The sequence below is a fragment of the Trachurus japonicus genome, chromosome 15, assembly GCF_045865225.1.
Source record: "Trachurus japonicus isolate A0001 chromosome 15, Traja_1.0".
NCBI lineage: Eukaryota > Metazoa > Chordata > Actinopteri > Carangiformes > Carangidae > Trachurus > Trachurus japonicus.
Genome location: NC_140921.1, coordinates 30,863,801 through 30,878,691, shown reverse-complemented (window position 1 = coordinate 30,878,691; position 14,891 = coordinate 30,863,801). Strand labels below are relative to the sequence as shown.

General features: G+C 42.4%; 1 protein-coding gene across 2 annotated transcripts in view; it reads left to right on the top strand.

Moving 5' to 3' along the window:
- Positions 1–272: 272 nt before the first annotated feature.
- The window catches only part of fancl (FA complementation group L), a 49,658-nt gene continuing 35,039 nt past the window's right edge, over positions 273–14,891 (top strand). The window contains exons 1-6 of one of the 2 annotated variants that reach the window (XM_085800962.1): positions 273–631; positions 1,133–1,191; positions 1,386–1,446; positions 1,996–2,052; positions 2,975–3,072; positions 13,310–13,406. In XM_085800962.1, the coding sequence (XP_085657088.1) occupies positions 545–631; positions 1,133–1,191; positions 1,386–1,446; positions 1,996–2,052; positions 2,975–3,072; positions 13,310–13,406 (459 nt within the window). In that variant the 5' untranslated portion in view covers positions 273–544. The remainder of the gene's footprint in view (positions 632–1,132; positions 1,192–1,385; positions 1,447–1,995; positions 2,053–2,974; positions 3,073–13,309; positions 13,407–14,891) is intronic. The other variant, XM_085800963.1, reaches the window with a different exon arrangement.

The following is a 14,891-nucleotide window of genomic DNA, read 5'->3' as shown; positions in this document are numbered from 1 at the left end:
TGTCTTGTTTGTTCGGTTGCTCGGCAACTCGCGCCATATGTGTACGCGCTGCCGCCCTGCTCTGCGCCTGTCTGCGCTGTACCTCGCGGTGGGCGCAGCGCATACCGCGTTCGGTGTGAAAGGCCCTTTATTGAGAAGTTCTATTGTATCAGATTAAGTAGCCTCCTTTTAGTAGCCACTTTCAAATGCTGACTAAACTGACCTTTAAACATTACACCACCATACATCTCAGAATTCCGATAGTTTTTATCAGTTAGTGAACGCAGCTGCGTGACGTCGCGCTGTGTGTTTCCTGGAGGGACGTAGAGTTTGCAGCTGGGACTTCGCGCACTATTTTAAACCGAGATAAAAACGAGTCACGTAGCCTCCCTGCAGAGTGTTTTTAATAGCGTTAGGTGACACATCTGAGCTCAGATACTTGGTACAGGTTACTGAGCGTTTAGAAATCGTACATTTACTACTCCTGCCATGCCAGGGTTGCTAACGTGAGCTAAGGAAGTGGTCCTGTCCGATTTGACTGTCAAGTTAAACGAGGAGAAGTTAGATGGAGAGTTCACTGGTCAAAGACAACCCGTTACTTTTACCTCTCAACAAGGAGAAAACGGTCTATGACGGATTTGTCACTGTCCAGGTAACTGAATTAATGAGTTTACGAGATTGTCTCTGTCCCTTAACAAGGACAACTCTGACAAAAACATACAATGTAAACATAGGGACAGATTTACGTGTATGGTAGAAACTTGTAAATTCAGAATGTCCATTAACTTTTACACTATAGATTCGACCATTTATTTTGAAATGTGGTGGTTGGTACAAATTTCAAAGGTTTTAGGCCTATTAAGAGACTGAGAGAATAGACTGACTGAGTAAGTGTCTAAGGCTAAGGATATTGTTTTGTTATTCTTATTATGCCGAGCTGTAGGCTACATTAGGCAGTTGATCTGGTCAAAAAGTAAAATTCAGCCCTGTTCACGTAGGCTACACAAGAGACTTTACATAATCCAATTTCTGAATGGAGTTATTTTCCTTACTTTCTAATTCATATTATTGTATTTTAAATATTGCAGTTTGCATATTACAATGGTAATCTATCAAAATTATCATTTAACTTCATGTCATGTTGTTTTTGCAGGAACAGGATTTCAGACTGAGAATTGAACTACCACCTGATGGCCAGCTCAAACGGGCCAGGTAGACCACACATTATCATCTGACCTTCTCTTGAAAGGAGATCAATCCCACACATAGGCTATTGTTGATGTAACAAATGATGAGCATTTAAAAAAAAGTATAATAATGAGCATATCCGATTCTTAACACTTGCATAGCCACATGATGTGGTATACATTTTACTGATTTATTCTGTCCATAACTCCGCATTGTAGGCTCCACTGCAGTTGGCAGCTAAAACACCTGTTGCGTGGATATGAAAACATAGTAAAGCAGGTAAACTCCACACCGCACACACACACACACACACAGCTCCAAAGCCAGTGTGCGATTACGGCCTGTTGCATCACAATATTCTAGTTGTGTTGTATGGTGTCAGCCAGCTTTGATTGAGATCATGTTGACTGTGCTGTGTGTTTTTATTTATTTATTTATTTTTGTCACGTCATTTTGGCTCCGTTGTGTTCGCTGCATCATGGCTGGCGTCGCTCCTGTACTCTCTCTGTCACCCATTAGGCTTGCCTCACTCAGAAGCAGAGAAAAATATTTTTCACTGTTTAATTAACATCGCCTGGAAAATGTCCCTATTTGTTATGTGGCCCCTCAGGGTTATTTGGATGAGATTGATATTTCACCCCGGGCTGCAAAGTTCATTATTTTCACAGCCTTTAAGCTATCATTAATTATTAAAGCTGGTGGCAGCCCCCATTAATCACAAACACTGTGTTTGATTTGAATGGCTTGCTAGAGGAAAAAAGTAGACACTGTCACTTCATTATCCTCACATTCAAGGATGTCTTTTCTCCTTTCTTCGACTTCTCACAGCGGCTGCAGCAGTCGGCCGATCTTGTCAGCTTCATGCTGGAGCTGAAGACCGTCATGGTAAGGAGGATAATGACACAATGGTTAACACGTTCACTTTGACATTGCTGCTTGAGAAGTACATGGGAACCTTCAGGCACGATCAATAGCCTTAAAGGGATACTTCAACATTTTGGCAAATTGGCCCATTGCCATAATCCCTACAGTTTTAGGAGTAGGTTCCTTTAATTGTCGGTGCAAGCTATTTTTAGAACGGCGGAGCAGAGCTGCGAGCTGCTCAGAGCTACGCTACGCCCTCATCAAACTCATCAAATACACAATCCAACAACTCCAAAACACTCTGGTGGACAAGTTGTGACCTGCACATTCACCACGCTATGAGATAATAACACAACGTTACGGGACAGAGTTGTTTTCGAGGCAAAAGCAGAGACTGCTTGCTGAAAAACTGGCCACGACGGGACTGCACATCAGCGGTTTTGCATGAATTTCCCTCTAAAACGACTCTGTCTCTTAACGTTCTGTTATTATCTCATAGCGTGGTGAATGTGCAGGTCACAACTTGTCCACCAGAGTGTTTTGGAGTTGTTGGATTGTGTATTTGATGAGTTTGATGAGGGAAACCAAGAAATTCCATGAGCCTCTATAGTGTAGCTCTGAGCAGCTTGTGGTTCTGCTCCACCGTTCTAAAAATAGCTTGCACTTACAATTAAAGGTAACGAATCTACTCCAAAAACTATAGGGATTATGGCAATGGGCCTAATCTGCCAAAATGTTTAACTATCCCTTTAATTTCAAGGCACATATGATATACAGCGCAACATGTTTAATGCCAAATAAAGGAGCAGCGCTCACTGGCCCTGATTGTTGGTGATGGTGTGTGTTTTAGCAGTGGGGTGATGGTGCAGAGTGGTTAAATTGTGTAATGATGTGAATAGTAATCTGGTCTTAAAATAAGAAGCGATCGCTCTGTCGTTTGCAGGAAGTGGGTCTGAAGAGCCGTCCTGAGTGCAGCTCCATTCCACCTCCACAGTATTACTCGCAGCTCATCTCGGAGATGGAGACACTTGGGTGGGACAAGTAAGTGGGCCTCTAACATCAGCTCTGGAGCCAGGTTCTGAGCCAGTCCTATTCATTTCCCTACTAATTTTCAAAAGCTGGGACCGTTGGCTGTGACCATCATGTTTGCCACCTCTATGTGTCGACTGCTGCTGATTTTAACAAGATTCTCCCTCATTTGAGTGTTATTTAGTTTAATCTAATGATATTAGATGTTTTTCCTCCCATTTTTAATATATTATATAATATTAAAAAACCTTTCTTTAAGATAACGTTTTTGCGCACAGTTGAGCTCTGATTCTTCACATGCAATATGACTGAAAGACAGTGACATCAGCGATTAATGATCATCTGAATGATCGTCAATACACGTTTTTGCTTTCTAATGAATCCAGTAACTTATTCTTATTTGTAATGTTGTAATTTAATGTTTGATCAATGCATCCACTTGTGTAACTACATTAGCTGACTGTGATGAAGCTGCTTGTTTTATGTAGGAGCTGCACGGTGAGTTCAGAGCAGAGACACACAGACAGAACAGATTATGTCGATCAGTTTCTTATCCTGCTGGTTTTTATGGTGGTGATTAGAACTTCTGGACTTATTAGATGATTTACTTTTACAATAGACATTACATTACAATACATTAAATAGCCACTATGGCTTTTTTAAGACGGAAGCAATCAAACCAGGATACCAGCTCACTTCTTTGGTCACTCCTCTTTCCCTCTTGCTCAGAATAATATAATTCAGTGTAGCCCCACCTTATTTTTTTATAAGAATAAATCTCTGAACTGCTGTTCTATGGTTCCTTATAGCTGAGGCAAATGACACATGACATAAGTAAGTAATAAGTAATGAGAGACAGCACAAGAGAGAGAAGTTGGACAAAGTGAAATTTAACAGAAAGTGAGATTTAATGATATTTAGTGTCTAATTTCAGCTAAAATGCCCTGTGTCGCTCAGATTCCATCTTTAATACTTTGGGAATTAACCGGCTGAAATGCAATTTTCAGTCCCATTCCCCTGCCCTTATCACAGCCCTGCTAAGCAGTATTGAGCAAGCTTGTGTTTTTATTTGCACCACATTTATTTCTACAATCAGATCAAAATAGATAATTGGTCCTTGAAGATGAGATGTAACTACGATGAGTGTTGCAACAAGAAATTGCTGCAGTGCTGCTGAGTGAATAACCACTAAATGTAAATAGTTGTTTAAATTGGCTTATAATGGCAGTTAAGTGATAATCAAATTATGTTCCCTGTTCCCTTCCGTGACAGAGTAGTTTGAAAGTAATTCACTGCTGTGTTTTGGTTATTTACAGCGTAGTGGTGGGAATCACCAGAGGTCCTGCGATACAATATTATCACTTGTGTCTCGATACAATATTATTGCAATATGCTGATACTGTATATTGCAATTTATTTGTTTTCTTTCCTCTACATTCTTTTAAGAGTGGTGGGCCGCCATTCCTAATCCTAGCCGCTGCTCCTTTTTTATTGTCGCTAATACACCTCGCCGCATGTCTCCACCTTCACAGCAGAGTCCTGCACTGGGTTGGGTACTTGTGAGTACTAAGGTCAACTACAGATAACTATCTTGCTCAGTATCTACTCTTTGAGAGTGGGGGGATCATATCACGGCGTCTACGGCCGTGTCGTCTGGCTCTCTTTTTTTTCTCTTTTCTCGTTAGCTCCAGACTCACTCGTCTACACCTCGTTAACGAAGGTAAAAGAATAACAACAGTCTCAGTACAGATCAGTGGGCGCTGCTGCTGTGTTTTTAAACTTAGCGGGTTTTCAGCGTTTCTTGTCAGACGTCATGCTCGAGTGCTGGTGGAAAAGCAAAAAAGCAAAAAAAAAAAAAACGGAAACACTAAACTGTAAATGATGTCTCCAATGAAAACTTTGTTAAAGGGCCCATATTATGCAAAATCCACTTTCTACTGTTTTTGTAGTGGTCCTATGTGTTCCCGTGGCCTTTCTATGACGCCTAGAGGTGAAAAAAGTCTGTTCACTCCCTTAATTGATTGTTACACTTTTTTGAGATCGTGTCTCCAAACGGGCGAATTGAAAGTGCCGGCAGATTTGATGTCAGGATGCGCTGAACTCAAGTGACTCCACCTCCCGGTACTTCCTTATCCTCCCCCTGGGCCAGTCTGGAAAAATGTGAGCTCCGCCCGGTGAGCCTCCCCGTCCGTCATTTGACACGAAGCGGTGCGGGAGGAGCGGTCAGTACCGCGGCCACCAGATGATCGTTTTGAATCACTGACTGAAAAACAGCCGCCTGTCATTAAAAATGAAATCGCGGACTGGAGAATATTGGGATGATACCGCTTCTCATCAGCGCAGCGCTCCTCATCACGGAATGAGAGACATCTGAACGAGGAAGTCTCCTCTCCTGGCGCAAAACCACGTCAATATTCTCCGGTAACTTCTCATCAGTCCATACAACAGTGCACAGTTTGTGCTGCGCGCCTCAGTTTCACTTGTTTTTTTATTTGACAGTTTAACACAGATCTTTCTGATGGCTGTAGGAGTCTCTCCATGTTTCTCCTTCTGTCACAATAAAAAAGGAATATTTACATTTGTCAGACAAGATGAGAGTCTCAGAAACTTTTTTTTTTTTTTTCGGAAATCAATGCCCGACCCCTGTCCCAATGTCAACATTGGCACATGTACCTGTAGTGAAAACCACACCCTCTCCCCATGACAGGTGTGGAGTGGACGTGGTTTACACATCTTATTTGCATTTCAAGGTGCAGACACAGAAATGGCTCGTTCGCAGCAGAGCTCTGGAGAGCCACTTTTAGATTACTGAGATGTAGAGCTGCAGATTGATTTGGGGACAATACACTAGGAATACTATATGGTTGGACAACTTAGAACCATGTGAAATAGATGAAAAACAGCATAATATGGGACCTTTAACATTGTTTTTTCTAATAAGATAAACTTCTCAATCTGTTCAGATCTTCCGTAAATCAATACAATATTGCCATGCAAAATATCCTGATGCTATGCTGTATGGATTTTTTCCCTCCACCCCTATCACGGTGGTGTTTCTCTCCTCTGCTTCCTTTTTCATTATGCGTCTTAGCGCCCCTCCCCACAGACAAGGACTTACATTAAGTGCAATTGAAACTTTCCATCACGTGCCAGAAATCCCTCTAAAACCAAAGATGGACAGATGTCATGATGAAAAAGCTGCCATAAGTGTCCACCATCTGGCCACAGAGGTGAAGATGCCTCTAGTGCTGCTGAAGAGAGAAACCAACAACCCTGTGCTGCTGTCGACGACGTCGACAAGGCAACGTTATCACTGAAACTCAAACCTGTTGATATGATTGAATTTTTTTTTCTTTCCTGCAGAGGTAAGATGAACACACCAACGAGTCTGCCTGCTTTAAATGGCGGTGGAGCAGTCTTTTTCTTTTTCTTTTCCCTCCCTCTCTGTCTAAAGTGATTGGGGAGGCTGCAGCTCCACAGCTCCACATTAACAAATGACTTCTAGCGACTTCCTTATTTTTAGTTATTGAGTTAAAGTTAAATCCAGGTCACATTTAATAACTGTCGGCCCATGTGTGGCGGCGGGCCCGGCTAATACCGTCGTCTCTCTCATCAGGAGAGAAGGAGGGGGGTGGAGTTAGTGGGAAGATATCTGTTCTCCCCCAGCTTGGATTAAGCCTTGACTACACTACACTCATTTTCCACTCTCCTATTAATGACCATGGCTACAATTATGATATTAGCGAAATGCAAATGGCTCTAATTGAAGAGTCTCAGGTTTTAATAGGAGAAGGGGAGGTGAAGGTATGCTTTATGCTGGAAATGAGACCAACATCATTTCCAGTGTCATGTTACGGTTAGGAGACATTATACACACTGAACCTCAATCTCCAAAGCACTCGAGTTTCGCTCGGCGTCTTAATTTGTAGGGGCCGTGCTAATAGCCACCAGGGGTTTTTCAGCCGTAATGCCGTCTGCTGATTGGGCCCGGAAAGTCAGTCTCTCCCTCTCTCTCTCTCTCTTCATCTCCATTTCTGCGTTTGAGAGCATGGTCATCTTAATTGGCTGGAGATGGCATACCGTGTGTTAATTAATGGAAAATGAGGTCAAGTAGGTCAGCTGCCATCACTCGGTGGCCCCCAACGAAACGTGGCCCGGGAAGCTCCGGGGCTCATTACGGGCACAGCTGGCACTCCATGTTCACAGCCTCTTGGTGTACGCAGCGAACGTGGCCTCCTCTTATCACAGTGTTATCACTCTGTGTTGCTGCTCTTCTGTGGCCAGTTATAGAGGCTCTCTGACAGCAGGGCTCTGTTGGGCCAAACCAGGCCCAGGGCTGAGGGAGTAGATGGTTTCCTACACTCCTACATTACATGTTAATATTTGTTTAAAGGGATAGTTTAACATTTTGGCAAATTGGCCCATTGCCATAATCCCTATAGTCTTAGCAGTAAGTTTGTTACATTTAATTGTCGGTGCAAGCTATTTTTAGAACAGCGGAGCAGAGCCGCGAGCTGCTCAGAGCTACGCTACAGAGGCTAATGGGATTTCTTGGTTTCCCTCATCAAACTCATCAAATACACAATCCAACAACTTCAAAATGCTCTGGTGGACAAGTTGTGACCTGCACATTCACCATGCTATGAGATAGGCTAATAACACAACGTTACCAGACAGAGTTGTTTTAGAGGTAAGAGACTTTTTGCCGAAAAACTGGCCACGACGGGAACACGCATCAGCGGTTTTGCATGAACTTACCTCAAAAACAACTGTCTCATAACGTTCCACTATTATCTCATAGCATGGTGAATGTGCAGGTCACAACTTGTCCACAAGAACATTTTGGAGTTGTTGGATTGTGTATTTGATGAGTTTGATGAGGGAAACCAAGAAATTCCATGAGCCTCCGTAGCGTAGCTCTGAGCAGCTCGCAGCTCTGCTCCACCATTCTAAAAATAGCTTGCACCGACAATTAAAGGTAAAGAACCTACTGCTATGACTATAGGGATTATGGTAATGGGCCAATTTGCCCAAATTTTTAACTATCCCTTTAAATTATTTTTCATTTCCATTCTTTATTTCAATTCTTTATTTACAGTACACTTTCAGTTTTGTTCCATTATTTATCCTAAATTGTTCCTATAATTCTGTGATTTAAATGCAATCACAAATCATTCTTGGAGTTATGTAGTTGTGTGGTTCCATCCAGTGAGTAATGATAACGTCCTGATTAGTGTAGTTGGACTGTAAACCAGGCTATTGGATAAATATGTGTCATACAGTATTTTCTCCAAAGGAACTACTAACTTACTGAGGTGACTGCTGTATACGTCTGAAAAGTCTCCTGATGTCCTTGTCTCTTTGTCCCAGCTGTCTTAACTAATAGAAGAAGCTTCACATTAACAAATAGCTCTTAACGACTTCCTTATTTTTAATCACTGACTTATAGTTAAATCCAGGTGAGATCTGTTGATCCCACTTGGTCATGAATCACTTTGTCAACACATGGAAAAAAAAAGAGGGACATGCACACACACACACACATTGAAGCAAAAGTGTGCGTGGTGTGCACCGTCTGGAAGCAGCTCACTTGGCTGTGGAGTTGCAAATGGGATGCTCTCATCAGTCTTCCCAGCAGGACATCTGACTGTCATGCTGTTTCCATCATGGCCAAGTAGGGGCGGCAGCTAGTCCCCGCTATCCTGGCATCAGACCCCAGAGGAGGAGAGACTCGTGTGTTAGCGATGCACTCAAGACTTTTTCACTGTCAACACTTGTTTGTACAGGCCTCACCCTTAAAAAGTTGGTCGGTAATGAAGCACCGGTCTGATTTGTCCTCTCTACTTTCATTTCATCCACTTTAATAGTCTTTTTCACATTCGGTTTAATTTATCATTGGGCCTTCCCCCGGCGACAGTCAGAGCTGGAGGTGTAGTTGTCTGTCCCATTCTAGCGGGTGTCTCGGTAACACTTTGACAGAGAGTGCGTTAAAGCAGAAGTAAGCGAATCGGTGGTTTTGGCTAACTTCCTGTCAGCAGATGGAGTTAGCAGTCCCCGCCCTCGTCCCTACGTCACCACATTCACGCGCATCCCTTGGCTGCACACATAGAGAGAACTGCCCCTTTATGCCGTTCTCTCTCCTCATTGGATAAAGGTTGTAGGATACAAGGACAGTTTTTTCCTCGGCTTACAGCAGAGCAGAGTGACTGACAGACCCGTGTTTCAGACCAAACACTCAATAGAAGTGATTGCTGTCGGAAGATAGAACTATTTAAGACTTTTATTAACACAAACATTCCGCTTACTTCTGCTTTAAGTTGACTTAAACAACAAACTTATTGAGTTTTGGTGGTCGGATGTAAAGGTCACTGTAAGCATACAATAGTTAGGCTTTTAGGCCTTTAATTGATAGGACAGCTGTAGAGAGACACGAAATGGGGAGACAGAGAGAGGGAGGATGTCATAGAAAAGGGCCACCAGTGGAATTGTGGGACTACAGCCTCTGCATAAGGGGCGCCTGCTCCACCCACTGAGCTAAACCATGCCCCCAGTTTTGGCGTGTGTGTAGTGTGTGTAGCGTGTAGCAGTGCCGCGTCGTCTCGCTCTCTTTTTTCGATCCTCTCGTCAACTCCAAACTCACCCGTCTGCACCGTGACTACGGACCACAGTGTCGTTTTCTACACAGCAGACAACTCACGTGAAAGAACAACAACAGTGGTGTGTTTTTAAAATTAGCGGATTTGATTCTCGTGTCCGACGTCGTGCTCACGACTCTTTCAGTGACGATGCTCTGACCATCAAACATCGGCAAGAAAAAAACCACCGTCAATCGTCGTGTATCGACGTGTATCGTCTTGATCGCCAATACACGATCAGATCGCCGGTGGGCACAAGCCGAACTCGGACTCAAGGACAAACTGATCAGATGCCTGTGGAAAAGGTCAAAGGTCACACACATGGTTGATATTTTATATGACTGAGATGTAAAATGAAAATACTGACGACCACAAGGTGATTGTAGCTTTACAACTTTAATATGCACTTGGAATGGAAGCTGGACCATTTGGCTCATAAGTTTATTGTTTAAGGTGATACACAACGTGTGTGTTGCTGTTTTGAAATCTCCTCTAAAGCACTGCTGGACTGTTTTTGCCTGTCGTTGGCCTGATGGGACGGGCTGACATGAGTATCGACATGTTCTTTTAAAAATGTGGGAAGGATGAGTGTGTGTGTGTGTGATCATTTTAGAGATGGAGTAGTGTAAGTGCGGCAGCAGGAATTTATCTCTCAGGTCAGGTTGCAGCAGAGCTACACTGAGTCGAATTGGCATGATGATGATATCATGTGTTTGTATGTGCGGTTGTTACGGCGCCCGTATGACACTTCAACACCATCGCCCTTCGCCGGCGTCCTGATTGCGAGCGTTCCAACAAGCAGACGCTTTTATGAGTCGGGCAAAACGGACACCGTCTCCCATCATTCCATCACTTCCCTAAGTGTGTGCGTGTCATTCCTGAGCACAGCGCTCACATCACTCCCAACACCACCACCACCACACTCCATAAATCCTCAGCAGATATACAGCCGTGTCAGCCGCAGCACAGAGAGTCCATCGTAATATACTGTAAATCTGCAGGAGGACTGTCCAAATCCTTTGTCTCACATCAGTGTTTTGTCTTCAAGTCTCGGTGGAGTAGAGACGGACCAGAGCGGCAGTAAATCTGACAGCAGTGTTGATGCATGCTTAGGCCAGATCAGTGTTTTGTCCTCAGCTCAATAGGTTATAATTAGCTCAGGACGGAGCGAGACTGATTTACAGGTGGAAAACGTGGAACTACCTCCAGGTCACTGGGAGACGCATCATTTGAAACTTGAACCAGGTGTTATTACTGTTTTCTCTCCTCAGCCGTCACAGAGTGATGTTGACTGAGGTTTTTCTTTGAGTCGTACAGTCCTGTCCTGTCAACATTTATTTTAAACAAAATGCTTCTGCTACAATGAAAGCTAAGCTGAGTTAATGTGACTTAAACCAGGCAGCAGAACCCAAGCTACATCCACACTAACACACTTTCATTTATGCCAACACCAACAAATCACCACACACAACTCCAGCAGACAGGCCATGCCTTTCATGGTGGAAACAGGAAGCAGATTTTCTACTCTGGCAGTGTGAATGGGGAACAGCAGGGACGATCGTTTTCAAATTAGGGCTGCACAATATATAATCAATATATAATCAAAATGGCAATGTGGCCAAGTATAATTTACAAATCCCTACAAACAATGTGATTTGAAATGTAGGCATGTGCATGTCGAGTAATTTTCTAACCGAGTAACCTAACCTGGTCTTACTTGAGTAACTGATTACTTAAAAATAAAAATAGAATGACTCATAACTGCGCTCTGTCCGTCAGACAAAATATCAGGTGGTTAATAAGAGTAGAGATTGGAGGTTGAGATGCACATTATGGGGCATACTGTAGGGAAATAACTGAAGGTTTCAGAATGTTTGTATGTTCTAACAGACTTGATGATACCTAATGTCTGTTACCCCAAGGGAACCACCACAGATTCTTGTGAAAGGTTTGAAAGTTCGAGGCTCGATCCTAAAATGCTTTTACACAGCAAAAAACCTTTGATCCAAAACTGTTTAACACTATGAAAAACCCAAACCATGGCGTGACTATGTAGTTTGATCTGACGCATGTTCTAACATGACATTTTTTAAATTCGTAACCGATTAGCAGATTGCCTACTCGGGTACTCGAGTACCCGGGTAACCGTGCACATGCCGATTAAAATGTGTCACATTTTTTTTGCACCTTTAGTGCTGTGGTTCAAGTCTTGTTAAGGGAATAAACCCACCAAAAGTCCCATCATCATCATTTTTGTAGATATTTTTTAATAAATAATCACAATATGATTTTTCTTGCATATCTTGCAGCCTGCTGGCAAAGACAAAAAAGATTAGTAACACATTTTCAATTTGTGATCCATATAGCGATCCCGGCTTGAGCCACTCACGGTCTGTCAGTTCGGAGTGGGGGCTCCACGTGCACAGAGCGAAATGATAGCGTCTGTCAACCCAAAAAAACTGTCTTGGGTAAAAAAAAAAGATAATAATAATTTAAAATATATATATATATTTATATGCAATTGGCGCTTTTCTGACCAATCACCAATCAACCTGTTTAGGGGTCCACATCGGCCGATCGATCGGAGCATCCCTAGTCAAAATACAAGGATAGGTCATTTCAGACAGTGAATGTTTATTAATGTGATTATGTTGTGTATTAATATTACATTATTGAAGGTAGTACTGAGGTATGGAATGAAGACTGAGATCTGACAACGAGTTAAGGGATTTTGTAAATCTGTGATGTCTGTCAAATTATGGCCATTAGATTTTCCTCGGTTTTATTTGGGAGCTGTCATTTTTTTGTTTTGTTATGTATAAATGTATGTTTGTTAAGTGGAAGTGAGAATGTTTATGTGAATGTTGTATGTAAGTTGGACGCCAGGAAGAATAGCCAATGCTGTAGTGGCTGGGTGCTAATGGGGATCCTAATAAAGAAAGAAAAGAAAGATTCCTGTGGACAGCAGGAGAAACTGCTGAAAAAGCGATGTTTTAAAATTATTTATATATATATATATATATATATATTAGAGAAGACTTGCTCACTGTTACTCTTTAAAGGGGGTCTGTAGGTTAGTGTAGATTTCTGTGTTGCTATGAATGAAGCTGTATGTAAAACCTGGTGATATGACGAGTGACTGCAGTTCTTTTCCATCTGTCAGGTGATGTGTGTCGGTGTAGTGCACTATTGTCGAGTTAACACAGTGTACACACACGGTCAGTGTGTTTCCATACCATTTTTATTGGAAAGCATGAAATCCACTGTGTTTCTGGTGACTCAGCATGAAAATAATACTCCCAGCCTCGACATGATTGGGTTTGTTGTATTCCACCATGAAAGCATTAAAAAACACTGTCTGGAGAGGAATGTAGAGGAATGTAAATGAGCATTTAGAGAAACAAAGTGTTGCAGGATTTGAGTGTGAATGCGGAGACGAAGCCTGATGTCACCGCGATGGTGCCCAAAGTAATAAATCTGAAGGCTGAGTTGATATTTCAATATTGCTCTCTGTCGCTGTGATTAATGATGGATGATGGGAGTTGTCAGTGTACAGTGTTATGTGTCTCGCACACAGATGGATGTTGATTTATTGTGTGTGTGTCCGTCTTCAGGCTGCTCTCCATAGACACGGAGTTTCGAACGCTGAGACTGAAGGCGCAGGACTCCTCTGGAAGACAGCACGTCCTCACTGTTAAACTCAAGTCTAAGGTAACACACAAACACACACACACACACACACTGTAAGGACTGAATCATTTTCACAATTACTCATCATCCAATGCAAAACTCCACAGCTTTGACGTTGACCTGCAGCCAATCCAAATCCAAACAGGTCGACTCCACCAAACGCAATTTTGCTGATAGCGACCAAGTGATTTCCATCTGCACAGCTAAATCTAGGTCAAACTGGAGAGGGTGTGCGAAGACACGATAACTTGCTGTGACTAAGATGTAGCACCGATAAAACGTCTACACAGACCTGTGTGTGATGGAAAAAGCTTCCTGTATGCATAAAGAACACCAATGCACCCACTCTGTAGCATAGCTGCTGTCCCTGCACACAGCACCTTTATATTACTGGAGGTAATGGTACATAACTGTTTGAAATGTGTGTATGTCACACACTGATCTGCAGATTGTAGGAGAAGAGGTGACAGGTTTTAGTAAAACTTGATTTAATACTGAAATGTCAAGACTAGTCTCTATTTTATAGATCATACAGTCATTAAAATTGGGGAATTTCATTTTGCAATTCCCAATCTCAAAAACTCATGCAATTTAAAATTTCAATTTAAAAGGAACATTTTGGAAAAGTTTTGTGAAAAACAGATTTTAGAAATGTCTTAAAAATAATAAATAATACAAATTTCTAAAGTGTTTCTGTTTAAATGACCAATGTATTGTTTTTAGAATTCATCCTCCACAGTCAGGGCCATCGTAGATCTCAGGTCACACGTGGGTAATATGAGCTGTAGTTTCACAAAGGGTCAAGCAAACTGGATTTAGTGGAAACATTCAGGATTTGGAGCGGAGGAGAGGACGGCGCTGTGAGAGGATTGGCCATGGATTTATCATGTTTACACCATGCAGTGTTTCCCCCAGGAAGGAGCTGTAGCTGCAGAGGTGAAGCACTTTTTTTTCTGCATGCATACAAAAAGTGCAAAAAAAAAGAAAAAAGAAGCCTGCTGGGAAGTTTTATATATAGGGTTCGGCACCAAAAAAAAGTCTCTGTAGACCAAACTACAGAAGAGAAGCAGGAGAAATGTGTTTACAGCTTACACAAGAGATATTTCAAGATTTAGGAAAATACACTTTTATTGCTCTGATTGACCTTGATCTTTGTGGTCCTGTCTGCTGCTCCTCTGCTCTCTGCTCCTGTCCTCGTTCTCCTCGTCCTCTGCTCTACATAAAAACCACTGAAAAACTTGCATTTCTATTCAGTGTATCTATTCTCCTTGTTGCTGTGGAGGTTTAGACTCACTGACCCTGGTGTGGGCCCGACCAGTCCACAGCTGCATGGATCGCTTTCTCGCTGGCTTCGTTAAAAAACAAATGCACATGGCCGGGAGGAGGGTTAGCAATACAGAGGAAAAGTGACCAGACTTGCATAATTCCCCTTTAAAGTGATCCTCATGTTGCTGATAACTTTAACAGCCTCAAGAGTAGGGATGTATATCGTTAGGATTTTATCGA